The sequence below is a fragment of the Erpetoichthys calabaricus genome, chromosome 8, assembly GCF_900747795.2.
Source record: "Erpetoichthys calabaricus chromosome 8, fErpCal1.3, whole genome shotgun sequence".
In the NCBI taxonomy this organism is placed as follows: Eukaryota; Metazoa; Chordata; class Cladistia; order Polypteriformes; family Polypteridae; genus Erpetoichthys; species Erpetoichthys calabaricus.
In genome coordinates this window covers 71431617-71449132 of record NC_041401.2, presented here as the reverse complement: position 1 = coordinate 71449132, position 17516 = coordinate 71431617, and the positions used below count along the sequence as shown (strand labels likewise).

General features: G+C 40.0%; 1 protein-coding gene across 4 annotated transcripts in view; it reads left to right on the top strand.

Annotated features, from left to right (window-relative positions):
* The window catches only part of specc1 (sperm antigen with calponin homology and coiled-coil domains 1), a 303837-nt gene that overhangs the window by 246002 nt on the left and 40319 nt on the right, over positions 1-17516 (top strand). For all 4 annotated transcript variants that reach the window (XM_051930901.1, XM_051930903.1, XM_051930902.1 and 1 more), the window contains 2 exons: positions 7683-7799; positions 9073-9132. In XM_051930901.1, coding sequence (XP_051786861.1) covers positions 7683-7799; positions 9073-9132 — 177 coding nt within the window. The remainder of the gene's footprint in view (positions 1-7682; positions 7800-9072; positions 9133-17516) is intronic.

Genomic DNA, 17516 nt, shown 5'->3' with positions numbered 1-17516 from the left:
CATGAAACAGTGTTCATTTTAAAGTTCTCATTTCACAGTGCACAAAGTTAGGATTTCATGCTAGATGATTTATCAGACTGTATCTGGCTTCCCTCATGCCTGTACTGTAATAAGAGGCCTCATAAAAAGTAGAAGTAAATTGTTATATAACAACGCTGAACTTGTAATAAGTGGTTCATTTGGGGATTCAGTCCATGAGAAGCTATTTAACATCTCCAAGTTTGGTTTCTACATCAGCAGGAGGCCTCATTTGCAAGGCAGACATAAATTTGTTCTTCTGTTGCCCACAAATGTAGTTCTTGGTGTCAGAACCATGTTGTTTCTATTAGGGCCTCAGTTTTTCTGTACTTTTTAAATAACTTCCATTCACCGTCTCAGTGAACAGCATTTTTTTAAGAATAAGCAGGGCAATCAGTTGTTTTATGAAGCCAGAGGGAGTCTGGCCAAGTCCTACAAACTGCAATCTGTTTTCTTACAGGAATCATTTTCCCTAGCAGTTAGTGATTATGAATTCTAGCTTGCATACGCTGATGTTAATGCAAATGCATTATTTCTGTAAAAGTAGTCACCATTGCCACCACATCTTGGCTGCGTGGGCACTTCCTGACTAGCGGTGCTGCTAAAATGTACCCTAATGCGTTTTGTGTTTGGTATCTACATTAGCAAAGCAATTGCCACTCTTTAAAGCAATTTGGGAAGTAATTTAGAACTTCCAGCTTCCTCAGTTTAACAAATAGTATTCCAAAATAAAGTATTTGTTTATTAACTGTTCACCAAAGGCGATACCCATTATAAGGATGGCAAACGTTTTAAATTGGCGAAGCCACCTTTGGCTTGTGTCTAGTTTTGCCTGTGCTGCAGCAGTCTATGTAGGTGTCTCCTTGATGGTAAGCCTTTTACATTCTTAGGTAACCAGTAGACATCATAAGGTACTCCGTTAATGTCACTATTAGTGCTTTGTTTCATTTGTTCTACTCTGTCATTATTAAAATCCTACCATCTGAAATGCAGAGTACAAGTAACACCCATCTGTGACAATACAGATAAAGCAAAGCAAGTGACACGGCATCTCTTGAGCTTTTCACATGTAGCATGGATTCCAAAGACCTTTGGGTCACAGTCTGTCCATGTCACTCAAGTCAGGCTGCTTTACTGTAAATACAAGCAGCATGCTGTACATACACAGTGCTTTGAAAAAGTCTTCAGCCACCCACCCTTTTTTCACATAAGTGATTGGCACCGCATGGGGTTTTAAAAAGTTCCACTTGGAATTTGTATTTGTAAATGAAACTCTCTTTTTCAAAGTGCTGCTAAAAAGAAAGAAAATTATAAACCATTAAAACTTAAATTCCAAAAACTGCAGTGCCAAAAATGTGTAAGTATTAGTACTTGGTTGAACCGCTTCTCACAGCTATTACAGCAAGTGGTCTTTTTTGGCGACATCTCTGTTCTTTTTGCACAATGTGATAGAGCAAGGGTTACCTGTTCCTCCTTGCAGAATTGTTCAAGCTGTGCCAGTTTAGTTGGGCACCAGCAGTGGACGGCACTTTTTAGGTCTCAGCAGACATGTGCAATGAGGTTAAGTTCGGCACTCTGACTGGAGACACTCAAGGACATCCATTTTCTTTATCTCACAGCTATTACAGCAAGTGGTCTTTTTTGGTGACATCTCTGTTCTTTTTGCACAATGTGATAGAGCAAGGGTTACCTGTTCCTCCTTGCAGAATTGTTCAAGCTGTGCCAGTTTAGTTGGGCACCAGCAGTGGACGGCACTTTTTAGGTCTCAGCAGACATGTGCAATGAGGTTAAGTTCGGCACTCTGACTGGAGACACTCAAGGACATCCATTTTCTTTATTTTAAGTCACCCCATTGTTGCTCTGCTGGTGTGCATAGGACCATTGTACTGTTGAAAGATAAACTTCCTCCCCAGTTTAAGCTTTCTGGCAGAGGGGGCCTTGTTTTCCTTCAGGGTCCATCTGTATTGCACATCATTTATCTTCCCATCAGTCCTGACCAGAATGCCATTCTCGGCTGCTGAAAAGCACTTTACCAACATGATGGTGCCGACACACTGTACCTGTCTGATGTGGAGTGTTAGGTTTACGCCGCACATCAAACCTCAAACTACTACAGCTCTGCAGTATCTTAAACGTAGCATTTTCCAAATTCTTTAGAGTAAGGTCTTTTTGTCCATCATCCACTTGCCACTCTTTCTTGAAGGCCCTTTTTGTTCAAACACTTGGAGACTGCTGAGCCTTCACGGTGCCATTCTTGTTCAGTGACTAAGTTCGAGTTAGGCAGCCTGGCTGTAATTTTATTTTTTTTTTCTTCACTTCCACATGTTGAAGCACACCAAGCTCTGAGTTATGTTCAGGCTCTTTGATGAACCCTTCCTCAGATCGTTGCTTCTCTATAATTGTATATCTGATCAGTTTTGAATGCTCTTTTTTCTTTGTTTTGTGTAAAATGTCCCCTATACTGTTGGACTTCAGCGAGACAGGGTGTGTTTATGCTAAGTTAACTGAGAACAGGAGATCATGGACATATAAGGTGATTTGGTAAGGTAATACACTGCACCGCACAAAGCTGGACTTATACCTATATTTACAAAATATAATGCTTTTTCAACCTCACAACTTTGATTTCTCTTATTTAGCAACTTTTAAAAGCTTTTCAGTTTGTTTCTTTGGATTTGACGTGAAGTGTACCATTTTGTACATTCACCTAGAACAATTACTTATAATACTTTATTATAAGTTAAGAATCTATGAGACAGTAAAATGTGAAAATAGTTTTGGGGCTCAGTACTTTTTTGAGGCACTGTACAGAGGCTGGTATGATATTCTGAGCTCACACAGTTCCAGTTGTCCTTGAGATTTGATAGCAACGACAGCGCATGGCCTCTGTGACCACTACCTCATATTAAATGCCTGCTCTTCTTGTGATGGTGCTCATTTTCGAAAACCAGCTAAAGGTGCAATCTCAAAAAGGCGCTCTCACATTGTCTGTAAAACAGCATAATTCCACCCCTCTACTTTCTTATGATTGGGGGATTTGTGCTTCTTCTCTTTGTGGGGGTCCCTGATTAAAGTAGTGTCCGTACTGTAGAAGGCTTGCAACCAGGTTTGCTCTCATTTGCTGGAAAGCCCCTAGGATTTAAAACCTGGCAAGTGAACCAAAGAGGTGACTTTTGGGAAAACTGAAAAGAACACTGGAAATGTCAGGCTCTGTGGAGAGCTTTGCCTTGATCAAAGTTCAATAAGCATATCAAGTATTTACATATGGACTCCTGTGCGTCAAAACATGTCCAAAGTGGATTGAGAGTGGCTACATTGAATGAGCCCAGAAAAGGTTGCTCTGCATCTTCAAGGTTGCTCAATGTAATGGGATACAGCTCATCTTTTTATGGTGGATAATAAACTTTTAATATTGAAAATACATTGGACACAACACAAATCCTCTACTACCCCATGTTGAATCCCCACTATAAAGGGATTATTCTGATTCTTTAAACAAACAGATTAAGAGTGCTTGCTTGGACCAAGCGTTTTACTTGACGAAGCACTCCAAGAACTAACAGCACAGTGTCCAGTGCACTATTCAGCCAAACGCCAAATCATTATTCCAAAAGAGTGTAATTATAACACAGGGAAGACATGTTCTTCAAAAGGCTAAACAGGTTGCTAAAATGTGATTTATCCTATCAGATGATTAGTTACTTAGTCATTTTTTACCTGTCACATAGGACACACCACTGTAGATTTGTATGCAGTCTCACTTTATGCCTGCTCCATTGTATTCTTTTTTAAGTTTTCAGGTTTCCCAAAGCTTCAAATCGTCTTCACTGGAGACCAAACAGATCAGCCACTCCTGAGAACCTGAAGTTAATTTGTGTCAGCCCTGAACAACCAAGTGCAAGCCAAAGAAATCTTTGATGCACCTCTTCCTTATCTCCTTCCCAGGCAAAACACTAGGCAGATTATCTCTGGTTATCGTGACTTAACAGATGAGTGGAAAATCACGTATTGCCTCTCTTGAACTCACTCTGCCTTATCATGAACTATCAGCTAATGATAGTATAGCTCCCTCAAAATAAATGTCCACGGGGGACAGGTCAGCCTCCTCTGAGGTGTCTCTCTCTTGTATTAATTACTTGTTCCTAAAATAATCCGTGATGTTTATCTTGTATAATCCACCTTCACATTATTTTCTGCTTTGTTTCTGTGGCACCAATACAATGTTTTCTATTTATGGTGTATGTTTTATTTTCCAATTCACCTTCCATACAACAGGCAGTATTGACAAATTGCCTAATGTGTTTTGTATAGTGCCTTTATATAGAAAACATGATCCAAAGTTGAATTTCATATACAGAACCAAAGAATGTACACAAACTTATTTTTGGTTTAGAAAGCTCTTTTTATATTATGATTCCAAGGTGCTTTCCAGGTGTGTGACAATACAACAGTCCAAGTCTTTATATTCTAAAGTGTTTGCAGAGTTTTTGGACATGCAGCTTATGGGGTGTTCTTAGGGGCACCCACAGTGGCAAGTGCTGCACTGCAGGAGTGTCGGTTTACTATCCATCTCCTTAGTCTGTAGGACACGACGCTTAGTGTTTGATGCCTGCTTTTGCTTTTAGCTAACAGTTTCTTTTTTATGAACAAAGCAGCAGTCAAGTTTTAAGATTAGGTTTGAAAAACTACAAAACAAATGGTAAACTGAAGAATGGAAATAAAATGTCCTAAATTCCAAGTGGCTACACGACACAGATTTACAAGCTGAAGTGAGTGAACTGAGATGTCTTTTTAAGGGAAACCTTTGTTTGCTTTAGTGTGGCATTGTGGCCAGTGCTGTTATGTCACAGATCCTGGGACCTCGGCAGAAATCCTTCCCTGTTCTCTGCCTGTGTGAAACATGCATCTTCTCTTCATGTCTGTACAGGCTAAACACAAGCACTCTGATTTTCTATCTTGTGTACGTTGGTTTAACTGGCAGCACTGAATTGGTTGGATATGCCAGGTGCACCCTGTGGTAATTCTCCCAGGATTATTTGTTGTCTTGTATCTGATGCTGCTGGGACAGGCTCTGACCTCCCTCGAAAGGTGGGTTTGGACAGCAGTAATAGTGTCCACCATCTTATATAGTGTGGAAGCACTGATGTCCAAAGCCAAAAGAACAACGACCACATGACCTGGCAACTGGCATCATAAGCAACAAACACATTGTTGCTTTTGGAAACAGCAAAGAAAATGGTGAGGTGCACATAAAAGACGAATAGGTGCTGAAATGATGTCACAAAAATAATGTTACTTTAACTATTACATTATAATAATAATCAAATGAAATTATGGGGTCTCAGATGAGTTATAATACCCTGATCTAGTTTACAAATTTGGCACTCTTGCTGCCTGTGCCGTGACTCTTACTACACATGAGAAGTTCTGCAACACATTATAAACTGCTGCACGCTGGAGAGTTTTATTTGAACAATTTTCTTCAAATTCCTAAATAACAGGCATCTGAACAAGCTTCTGTGCTTCACTTCAGCAGTAAACCGGAGCATTGCAGGCCAGTTCCACACAAATCCCATGACTCGCCAGCTCTTCTGCTTAACTCTCGCTGCACTGTTTTATTTGTAGCTGCACATCTGGTAACGACCAGCGCTTGTTCGTGAAATATGTGTGAAGAGGGCATGTCTCATTCACTGCAGCAGCATGCAAGAAAAAGGCTCACAATTTAGCCAAATGGCAATGCAAGAACTACTTTTTAAATAAATATTTACTTTAAATGATAACTTTAATTCTAATTCCACCTTGCTTTTACTATAAGGCCAGTTTCACGCTGGATCTCCCCTCCCCAGCATCCTCCTCCCTAGTTTACCATAAAGACAAAATATATTTTCCCCCATTACTCAACTTCATTTCCATTTCTTTCTAATTAAATAAAGTCCTTTTTTTCCCTATCTAACGCCCTTCAGACTTAGAGACGTGTTGCAAAATTGATGGTTCTGCTGCCAAGATGGCACCTTCACACTGCTTTATTCCACAACTCTGCCCTAAACATCAGAAGCCATCTAGTTTCCTCCTCCCCTTCGTGTCAGTCTGGCGTATCTGTGCTGTGAGATATATTGAAGGAGTCAGAGCTGGAAACGTGCCTTTCTATTTGATCTAGTCATCCTATCCCTTCCACCTCCTACTTTTTCTATTTGCAACTGAGGTCTGTGCTCTGGACATGTGGGGCCCCCCTCCATCCCCTCTTCCAATTCATCCCCTATACTCATTTGGTTGAACCCTTTCTCTCTTAAGTCCAAGCCGGTATTTAGTCTCTGTTGCTTCCTCCACAAAGAGTCTCTTAGAACTCTTCCAGTCATGTCAAACTGACTAACAGACCTTTCCCCATCCTCTGCATTGTGTTGGTAAATAATCTTTCTAAATATCACAAATTGCTCTAAAAATCCTCATCACCAGCACAAACAATGTTAATTTCTCTACAGACTGTATCCTACCCCCTGGAGATGTCATCTAATGGGACTAGAAGTAGATCCCCTATGCCATCTTTACCTATGCCTATTAAAGTCCATGGCACCTACATCCACATGCTCTGAGAATGTCCTCCAGCATTGGCCCTCTGGTGCTATGTGCCTGATTCCCTCTCCATGATTCTTTCTCTCCCCTCAAGTTCTTCTCTTCCTAGACGTTTCTTCCATTTCTTCACTGTTCCTTTCTCTCTCCCAGTGGAGGATTTTGACGACTGCGACCACTGCATCTAAGTTGTTTTTAGCCTCTCATTGAAAATCTCCTTCCTTTGTCACTTCTGCAATCTGGAAGTCTTCATTTTACAATCCTGCTCTTCTTACACTTTCCACATCTCGGATCAACAACTCTTCTAGCTCTGCTGTTCACAACTGGCTCCTTTCTCTTCTGTTAGTAAAGAGCAGGCTGGTTGCTCCATAAGGTAGTTTTCCCATGTCCACCAAGGCACCATGAGGACACCTGTAATGATGGAATGAAGGCAGGCGCCTCAGCTGTCCACAAGACCAACTTTACCAAATCCTTTCATGTGAAGCCTGAAAACAAAGAGGTTTGATTTGAGAACATTTTTGTTAGGTAGAATACCCAGTGGGGCTGGGTGGTATTTTGGCCTTAGAACCCCCGAGTTTTCTTTTGTTCTTTCTGTTCTTCTGGCCCTCTGACTTTACCTTTATCTTGTTACTTGTTTTTTAATATTATTGTCTAATCTTGTTTTTTTCTTGTATCTTTCTCTTTGACTTTTTGTAAAGCATTTTGAGCTAAATTGTATGAAATGAGCTACAGAAGTAAATGTTGTTGTTTTGGTTTTTCCTCTTACTTCACCATCCCCTCCCTCATGGTGCGTGTGTTGTGCCAGTTTACCTGTTGACCTTTTTTTTTTGGCTTTCTTTTATTGTTTTTCCATTTAATTAGGTAGGGTGGAGTGTCTGCTAGTGGGTTGTGCTTCTTTTTGTTCTTACATCACCCAAAAATCTGTTATTATCGTTTGTTTCCTTTAGGGTATTCCTTTTTCATTTTATAATAAAAAATGATTACAAAAAATCCTTTAATTCTATTTAACACAATTCTCTTGTAATTTCTGTCATTAATACTTTCCTGTAATTATTGTATGTAATACTGCAGTGTGTTTTGTCTTTTTTATTTTGTAGAACATTGATGTAACCAACTTCAGCAGTAGCTGGAGTGATGGACTGGCGTTCTGCGCCCTTCTCCACACTTACCTACCTGCCCATATCCCATACCACGACCTCACCAGCCAAGATAAGGTAAGGTGAACACCCTGAGCTCTCTGCCGCTGTTCCAACAGTGACAGTCACACAATTTGCTACTTCTTACCACACTGGTGCGCACACAATGCACAATACTAGACAGGAAGGCGTCACGATTACACGTGCTTCATCTCTTCACGCTGGCACATGGTGTCACTATATCAGCTATAGATTGCCATGCAGAAATAAAATATAGTTAAATGTTTAAAGCCTTTCCACATAGGCACATGGTAACATAATATGTGACACAGGTTACCAAAGTGGCAAAGCGAGGCATGCATGTGTTTCTGTCTTGCACATGGAGTCTTCATAAGTGACGTGTTATACGCTAACACTGCCTGTCACCTGTTACACTGTGTCACTATATGTATGACATGTTATTTCACTGGTACAAGGTGCCAGTAAATATGTCTGACATCATCACACTGACATTTGCATGTTCTGGATATAATATTTTAGACCATATCACACTGGCTCATGCTGTCATTTGATATTTCACACATTAATAATAGCCACCACCACACCTTTACACACAAGCATTAAAGTTGCTCCACATAGCACCCCCTTGCTCAGGTTATCATTACATGAGCTATATCTTACCAAACTACGACATGTTGCCATTGGATAGGTTAGACATCATTGCCATGCCACAAGGTGATATTGCATATATCACATATTGACAAAGATATTCAGACAAAGACTGGTGTATGGGAGGCATGATTACAATAGCAGGTGATGTTGTTGTTTGTAAAAGACATTGCTACAACAGAGCACCATGTCAATACGGTACATATGATGCCATTGGGTGAAATATTATGCTGCCAGTAGAGCTAGCTATGGTTCTTCAGAGACCCACTAAGAAAAGAGGCCAATTTCTCTCCAAATATTTCTATGGACACCATCTACTCCTGGCATGGAGATGTATACATGGCAGCCTACACTCAGTGGGCAGTAATAAATCTCAGCGAATTCTTTGTCCAATACGGAACAGACAGAGGGATAGCGGAGACTGCTGTACATTTTAAGTTATAATTTATTGCAATCCTGTCTCTTTTTTCTTTTTTTTTTTGAGCAACCAACCCATTTTGACCAAAATTTTGAAAGACATCCAGCCATAAAAAGCATATTTCTATCTGGGTCAGTGCCCTTAAGTTTATTTTCTTGCTTGAAAAGGAAGCAGCTGTTTTCTTAAGAGCTGACACATCCAAGTTAAGCCCCAAGGATGCCTTTGTTGTTCAGAGTCTTTTCTTTTTTTTTTTTTTTTAAACAGAACAGAAACCTAACTTTGGCATTCCAGGCCGCAGAGAGTGTTGGGATCAAACCTTCACTGGTGAGTGACTTAGAAGTTCTAAGCTATTATGAGTATGATGACTGATGTTTGGGTGTCCACCTCCATCTGGTCACTAGCAGTGCCACCAAGCCTATTTAACCTCTTAGAGAAAGCCCAAAGCAACACATTTAAAACGCTCCTTATACAATACAATTCAGCATTTTTGAAGATGGTGTCATCGGCTCATACTTCTTATCAGCTCCTGCTTTTCTTGAATGAAAATGTCAAATGGTGTCAGGAAGTAGTGATCACTACCAAACACTTTGACGTCCTCAGTGTCAGATTTTTTATTTAATATCCTGAGAGGTGTCTCCAGCATTGTTAGGTTATTATTGATACTGTTACAAAAGATGATAGCGTCATTGTGCACAACCCGGTACTGTACTTGTATAATTTATATGCAGCATATTGCCAGGTGGTCAACCCTGGACAAGCTCCCCTATCGTTTGACCAGGGCGGCAAAACTTATTGGCAGAATCCTTTGGGGCTTTGACTGAGAACAGGCGCTGACAACAGGAAGCCTAGCACAGAAGGGTTGGTTTTTCACAGGATTTGAAAGCACAATTTGTAAGAAATGTCTCACTCAGTAACAGCGTAAGTACTCAAAGCAAACAAAGTAATGTTACGCAAAGTAACAAACTAAAGAAATATACAGTGATATGCAAGGCTGCAGCCTTGTTAGTAAAACCATGTGGACAGTGACAAAGAAAGACTCTTTATGTACCATGTCTCTCTTTCACCAATAAAAATCTGGGGTTTTACAGATAAAATAAATAGTATTAATATCTGTAGAAAATATTATTTTGTCTCTTCCTGCTTCCAGGCTAGGCTGTGGTGCAGATGACCCTGAGGTTGCTTAAATGGGTTCAGTAATGAATAGTCCAGCCTTTGCTGTCACGTTAGGCTCATCATTTCAACAAACACACTAATTCTGTTAATGGGTTAAAACCCCAAACTCTCTCCTTCTTACCTCTCATCAGGACACAGTGACTTAGACCACTGGTGGAGCTCTTACCTCTCCATCAAGCTTGTATAACAGTCACCAATACCAGGATTGTGCTGTGGGAGACCCCTTAACTGCTCAGCTGTTGTCTCTTAACATTTGATTCCCAGTATCATTTTAAATGTAGAATATGAAGGACACCCCACACCAATCTCAAAAGCTATGTGCTTGTTGAACAGATTGCTGGTTTCGTTATGACACGAGTGTAAGGGCTGTCTGCTGCCCAGCTGCATTTACAAAAGGCACAGTAGCAGAGCTATCTAGAAGCGTTCATGTGCAGTGTAAATATAAAAGGAAACATCTTTACTGGTATCCTTTTAAAGTCAGCAGTCAGTGTCGGTGAACATTTGTATTAATATGAGTCTCACTTCCACACTTAAATAAGCCAAACAAATGAGCAGTTTTATGGCCTCTCACACAAGAAGCAGCTTGTAAATTCTCTAAATCTGAAGCAAGTCTCCTCAGGAATTCAGATGGCAAGTATGGACATTGCGCAACTTACACTTGATGAAATGCAGTCATTACATGTCACATTGCATAAGTTGTTGTTTGAGTTCTTTGTCATTTCCGTGTCTTTTTGTAAGCTGCAAAAATGGAAATAGACAAATGAGAAAAAATAAATCTTGGAATCAAATACAATTGAAGTATGATTTGACATTTCCTTGGTTGATGATTTTATTAGAACTTGGAAAGGAAACATGGGAAGTTAAAGCAATTAATTCATGAGGGACGACCCCCTACCTGCATATCACATTGCTTTTTCAAGACCATTAATGAATATTTACCCACTACAGTGGCCATGAGCAATACTGTATTTCTCAGCTGTTGAGCAAGTTAGGATCATTCTGGCAAAGGAAAAAATCATAATGCCATGATTTTGTTTGTTGTGAGTGTCAGAGATGCCTCAAAGGTCAAGTGGCTTTCACAGGTCAAAACTTAAACACCAAAGATAACAAACTAACACAAGGGCAAAACAAATTCAAATTCATTAGCCAAGCAAAAGTCAAAACCTAACTACAATTAAAACGCCCAATAAGCTAATTTTCTCTTGTTGACAAGTGTTTCCTTTATTTTCACAAAGTGCAGAGGATTCCTAAACAACAACATTTGATGATGTGCAAGAAAAAAAGCAAAGAAAAACTAAAATAATACAATAAAAACAGTAAGATGGATTAGACATATTTGTTTGTCCCCAAAGGGAAAATAAATATTATAATAAACAACCCCCCTCCCCCCAATAAACCACCCAAACACAAATCGGAACTTCTGGCTGCTGGTGTCAATAACGGGACATGTCCAGGTCTACCGTTGGTTTACAATTAAAGGCATTAATATTTAAATGCAGCAGGTCCAACATGCCGTTTGGATGTCTGTTCAATCCAAAGATGCATGGTAGAAGACACCAGCATTCAGAACGACTCATCTTTAGAGTGTTCACAATGGAGTGAGCTGTCCCTGTTGCTGAGTTTGAAAATAATCATCAACAAGATGATGTAACATAAATAAATAAAACCCAGCAACTGCAGAAGTGCAACTTTCAGCATTTGAGTACATGTAACCATATGATACTAATGGTGTGTATCTAAGAGTGCTCACTGACTCTAGAGTCACAAGAAGCAGGCTTGCTTGCGGGGATGTGGTATGGAATAGGAGGTCGAAAGGAGTGTTTGCCAAAACTCCAGATCCTACCTTTAGCCCACAGTTTTCTCTGGCCAGGTGCATAGCTGGGAATTAATTTCAGGGTCATTTATTTAGAACTATCATAAAACACAATTCAAAGAGTGGCTCAAACCTGAAAGTACCCCCTCCCCCTTGGCCCACATATGGGTGTGAGTGTGAACCCCATGTCTACTGCAGTCCTGCAATGTAGAAAATGAGGGAAATTAAAGGGAGAGCCTTGCTGAAACATTGGCCGTTGTTCTTCTGAAAAGTTCAAGTCACGTTTTCCCATATTCTGTTTAATGCTTTGATCTTTTTTCAGTTTTCATTCTAACCCTTTTGTTAGTCAGTGCCCTGTTTGTGTTGTTAATTAACTTCATTTGAATTAATTTTAATTGAATTGCTTTTTTAAGATTTGTTCCCCTGAATTTCTTCATCGTTCCTCTGATTTGAACTTCTTTTTCTTAAATGGCATCGAACAGAAATGAAATGTGAAGTGAGGGAGCCAACAGAAGACCAACTAAGTGAGGGTCTCAAACTCCAACTAATTTCACTCCAACCAGCTGCTTAATGAGGTGCCGATTCTTGTCGTTAATTAAACCCATTCTTTAATGTCGTGGCTTGTTGCTGCTCTTGTGCTGCATTAGCAGACATTTCTGAAATTGTTCATTTTCTCTTTCTAAGAGCACTGTTAAATGTTTTGGGGACCTGAACAGAACAACATTCCTGAGATCTTCATCTTTCTTTATTTTCAGATACTATACAATGGACACCAGTTGTTTTGGCTCATTTTGTATCTCATTATTGTTTGGCTGCTAATTAAGGAAAAAGAAACAATCAAGGGGTCTGAATCTTCAAGAGCAAGTCAATTCAAATTAATTCAAAAGAAGGTAATTAGGAGCAAAAACAGGTCACTCATTAAGAAAAGGGTTAGAATGAAAACCTGCAGCCACGGCCCGGAGTTGGCGACCCCTGCTCTAACTCAGAGGGAAAACCCAGGGGTTGATGGCAGGATTGGCACTCCAGCCACTGTAAAAAAACTCACACTGTTCAGTGTGGTGCTGAGGTGTCACCCGTTGCATGGCTACACTTGGTTCGTCGTGTAGTGGGTGCAGCAACGTGCTGTAATCAGTGCATGCTCCCAACCCCTCTCTACTGTCCTAGATGTATAATTCTGCCAAATTTTAGCTTTTTAACTAAACAAGAAATAATGTTTTTGTTGATGAGAGAGCGAGTCAACTTTGCAATATATATATACACATAGGCGGCACGGTGGCGCAGTGGGTAGCGCTGCTGCCTCACAGTTGGGAGACCTGGGGACCTGGGTTCACTTCCCGGGTCCTCCCTGCGTGGAGTTTGCATGTTCTCCCCGTGTCTGCGTGGGTTTCCTCCGGGCGCTCCGGTTTCCTCCCACAGTCCAAAGACATGCAGGTTAGGTGGATTGGCGACTCTAAATTGGCCCTAGTGTGTGCTTGGTGTGTGTGTGGGTGTGTTTGTGTGTGTCCTGCGGTGGGTTGGCACCCTGCCCGGGATTGGTTCCTGCCTTGTGCCCTGTGTTGGCTGGGATTGGCTCCAGCAGACCCCCGTGACCCTGTGTTCGGATTCAGCGGGTTGGAAAATGGATGGATGGATGGATATATACACATACATATAAAGTATATATACAGTATATGCCGTTTTCTGACTATCTGACAGTAACACTCTGTAGTGCGTATTTAGCGTTGATGTTTGTGATGAACCATCTATTAGAAAATATTTTGTGATTCATGTAGTAATAAAATTAATTGCAAAAATTCAAAATGTTATACCAAGCTTACATGGTGGCAGACAGTGTGGTGTAGTGGAGTGGTTAAGGCTTTGGACTTCAAACCCTGAAGTTGTGGGTTCAAATCTGCTGCTACTGATACTGTATGACCCTGAACAAGTCACCTGTCTGTGCTCCAATTGGAAAACCAAAAGAAATTTAACCAATTGTATCATAAATGTTGTAAGTCGCCTTGGATAAAGGAGTCGGCCAAATAAGTAAATGTAGGTAAATAAGTAACATTCCATTAACAGCCATAAAGAAATGATGCCTTACCGCGGTCATACTCTCAGCTACTTTTCTTTGTGTGACAATCAATGGGCTCCAGTGAGATAGGATTAATATTTCCTCTGTCAGCCTTTTTATTTCCTGAGTGTTTTTTTTTATTTAAAATTTCCTGTATTAGGTTGTAGTGTCTGTTGTTCTGTATATGCCTTCTAACGGAATGAAAACTGCAGTGCATCTTATGACAAACATCTTTGAATGGGCATTTGGAGAGTGACGTGGCAGGTATTGCCGACTGCTGTTAGACTCTGCTGAGTTTGCTGCTTCAGTTAGACACGCCATTGCACACAGATCACAGTGCTACACCAACACTCCTGTACAGCCAGTGCTAGTAATACAGTATGACTATAGTGCATTGGCCATTGAGACAGCATGTTGTAATGTGCCTTTGTCTTCATTTTGTACTGTGCGTTCTCCCCAGAATCATTTCTCCTTTCTGTATCATTTGATTAATTTAACTAAGTTAATTATTTAAACTGAGGTTTACTTTTTTGAGCTAATTCTGCCTGCTTTTATTCTCCTTCACAATCAGTAGAAAATTACAATGTGCAGGAGTCATTGTTCTTTGGTTAAGGGTCCGTTCTCAACACTTAATCAAGTCAAGGCACATAATCGTGGCTGTCCCTCCCTGTGTTCCTACCATCTTCATATATACTTGCGTATAAGTCAGGTCTCGAAACCCAAAAAATCGATCATCAAATTAGACCCCGACTTATACGCCCGTTCAAAAATGTGACACTTCATTTTTATTTATTTTTTTTTTACATCTTCTTGCTTCTTCCAATCTCACATCAGTTTCACTGATGGTTGGTTATCAATTTGTTTCGCTTCTTCAACAATGTTTAATTTAAAACTAACTTCATATTTTCTTCTGGTCGAACGCTCCATCGTAGATAAGGGATGCTCTTATGATAAAGGTGTAAGAGGGTGTGAGATACAAAAAACACAAATCAGTGCAAATGTCGCTTCAGAATAGTTTGGGCATTACTGTGTGGTCATGTAGGCACAATACATAGATAAAGAAGTCAGTGTGCTCCATGGTTACTCTCTCAGGTGGGCGTTAGCATATCATAATCTCTTGGACCAATAGCGTGGGTTTTCTGCATTCGACTTATATGACCAACATTATAAAATACTGGAAATTATAGGGTAAAATCAAGCCTCAACTTATCCGTGGGAGAACTTAAACACAAGTATATACAGTACCTGCTGTTAGTCATGTTAAGGAGTTCTGTTCAGACTGAGTGAAAATTTTTGCTAAAGGGAGTGGAGTTTTCTTGTTTATTTATTTAAATTTAAATTAAAAGAACCAAGCACCAGAATGCACAGTTTGAATGTCTGCAGACTAAAACTGCCTGTGTGGCATTCTAGATTAATTTTAAAATATATCAAAACATTCAGGTTATTATAATTTAATTTGAGATTATACAGTATTTCACAAAAAGTAAAATATCAAACATACATTTAAGATGTTTTCATAAGTGTTAACATTCAGTATGGCAAATTCTGTTTTAAGTATTATAGTATTAACATCATATTGTTATAAATGCTTCTGTGAGCAGATAATCGGGCCAGCGATTGTTAGTTTGGGTGAAGAGAATTTGCCTTTTTTAACCGCAGCACCAAAAATGGCCAAGTGCAGGCCAGATTTAATGTTTTATTAAGTTAATATTTTATTATTTTGCGTTTGTCTGATTTGTTGTTTTCTAAGACGCTATATAGAGTAAGTGAACAACTGTTGGGCTGATTGGTACACACACTCAGACTATTATTCTACAATAGAATTTATTGCATTAATTGGCTCATTTATTCCTAAGGTCTGAAAAACAGAAGAAGGTTCTGGTCTTTGTGCCCATAAAATGTCTGCACTTTTCACAGAAGATGTGCCCCTAGCCAGCATATCCTAATTGTAACCTCAGCTAACACAATCAACTGCTCAGGCGCTTCATTGTCATGTCCCATTTTGCATCCTGCTGTTACTTGTTCACAGGAACAAATGCAGTGGAAATTCATCAGGGCAGAGACAATGTTTTTCTGAGCAGGGGGTCAGGGGAGAGTTAATATGTGCTGCTTGACCTTGTGTGTGTTCCTAGAAACATTCGCTTGGTGGGCTGTGTGTGTATGTGAGGTGAAGATCGATCACACATGGAGCAAAAGAAAAGTGACATTGCGTCTTGCCATTTCCTGCTCTACTGTAGATTAGATGGTGCTAGAAGGATCACAAAAGTTTGAACTTTCCCATATTTTTCTGTTATTTCAGTTTTTCCATGAGATTAAAGACAAATGAAAATAAACAAACTTAACAAAGACAGACTTTATTTTCCAAATGAGCATGTAACTGACATAATATTGGAGTGCTGTTGGAAATTCAACTGCTTTGTGGATGATTTGAACTTGTAGCAGTCCCAGTGGGTGCAGCTTTACTCTCATTTAAGAGTTCGTGGGAACGCTGGATGTATGTTCTGGACAAGGCCATTCACCATGAAGGCCTACCCTGCAGTTCATGGTCTATTTCATGCATCAGCCATTCCTCAGTTGCTAGTGAATTTCAAAATATCTAAACTTACAACATTGCCCTTTGACCTCTTGGATAACCCTGTAGCCTTCCACACATAAACGCATGCATTAAAGCCATCTCAAGGGAGTTCTTTCAAATTGAGAAAGCAGGAAGACACTGAGGAGGGAAATGGTAGTGCTGTAGTTCCACTGAGAAGGACTATGTGTGTGGGTCTCCAAGGCATATGCAAGTACTCACTTTTAGAAATGGATGAAGCTGGCTATTCATCTTATCGGTTGTTCTCCTAGGCTTCCTTGATTAATTCTTTGCAAGCATGTGGGCATTTGGAAACAAAAAGGCAGTAGTAGCATGTTTCTGTACTCTTTATACACATATGATTGATCTGAGCTCATTTTGGAAAGGAATCACAAATGTTTAGTGAAAGTGAAGAGCAGTACAATGTTTGATTCCTAAAGGGAGCTACAATTCTGAAATTATAAACATTCTGGTAGTGCGTCTGCAGTGGGGTGTTTTTTATGAAACATGTCTATACCTGCAGCCCAACTTTAGCTCCTGGTCAACATAATGTTTTTGAGAGGCTCAGTGATTGAGTTGCTACTCATTGCTGCTTGGTTTAAGACTCTGCCTGGGCACTGACTGCATGGAGCCTGAATGTTGCTTTCATATCTGGGCAGGTTTTCTTCACATACCTCATGTTCCACATAAATGCAAAAACATGTACATGTTGAGTGTGAGTGTGAATGTACAGTGAGATGGACTGGTGCCTCTTCCGGGGTTGCCAGTTGCAACCCTGATCTGGATAAAGAAGTCTGGATGATGAATGTATGACACATTCTGGGCCACTTGCTATGATAATTCTCTCCAGCTATATATGGGAAATACATCATCTAATATAAAAAGATGGGAAGCAGAAAGGAGAACAGTTTGAGTACCACTAAGGCATGCCAATAAAAACAGATGTAAAAGATTTAACAGATGTTAAATCTCAGCCACACTAGCCATTTGTGTATTGGAGAAGCAGTAGTGCTGACCCCAAGCCTCTTCCACCTCACTTATAGACCCATTTTTCACCCTCAAATGACAAATGCCTCCAACTCCTCTGTTTATTCAGTCAT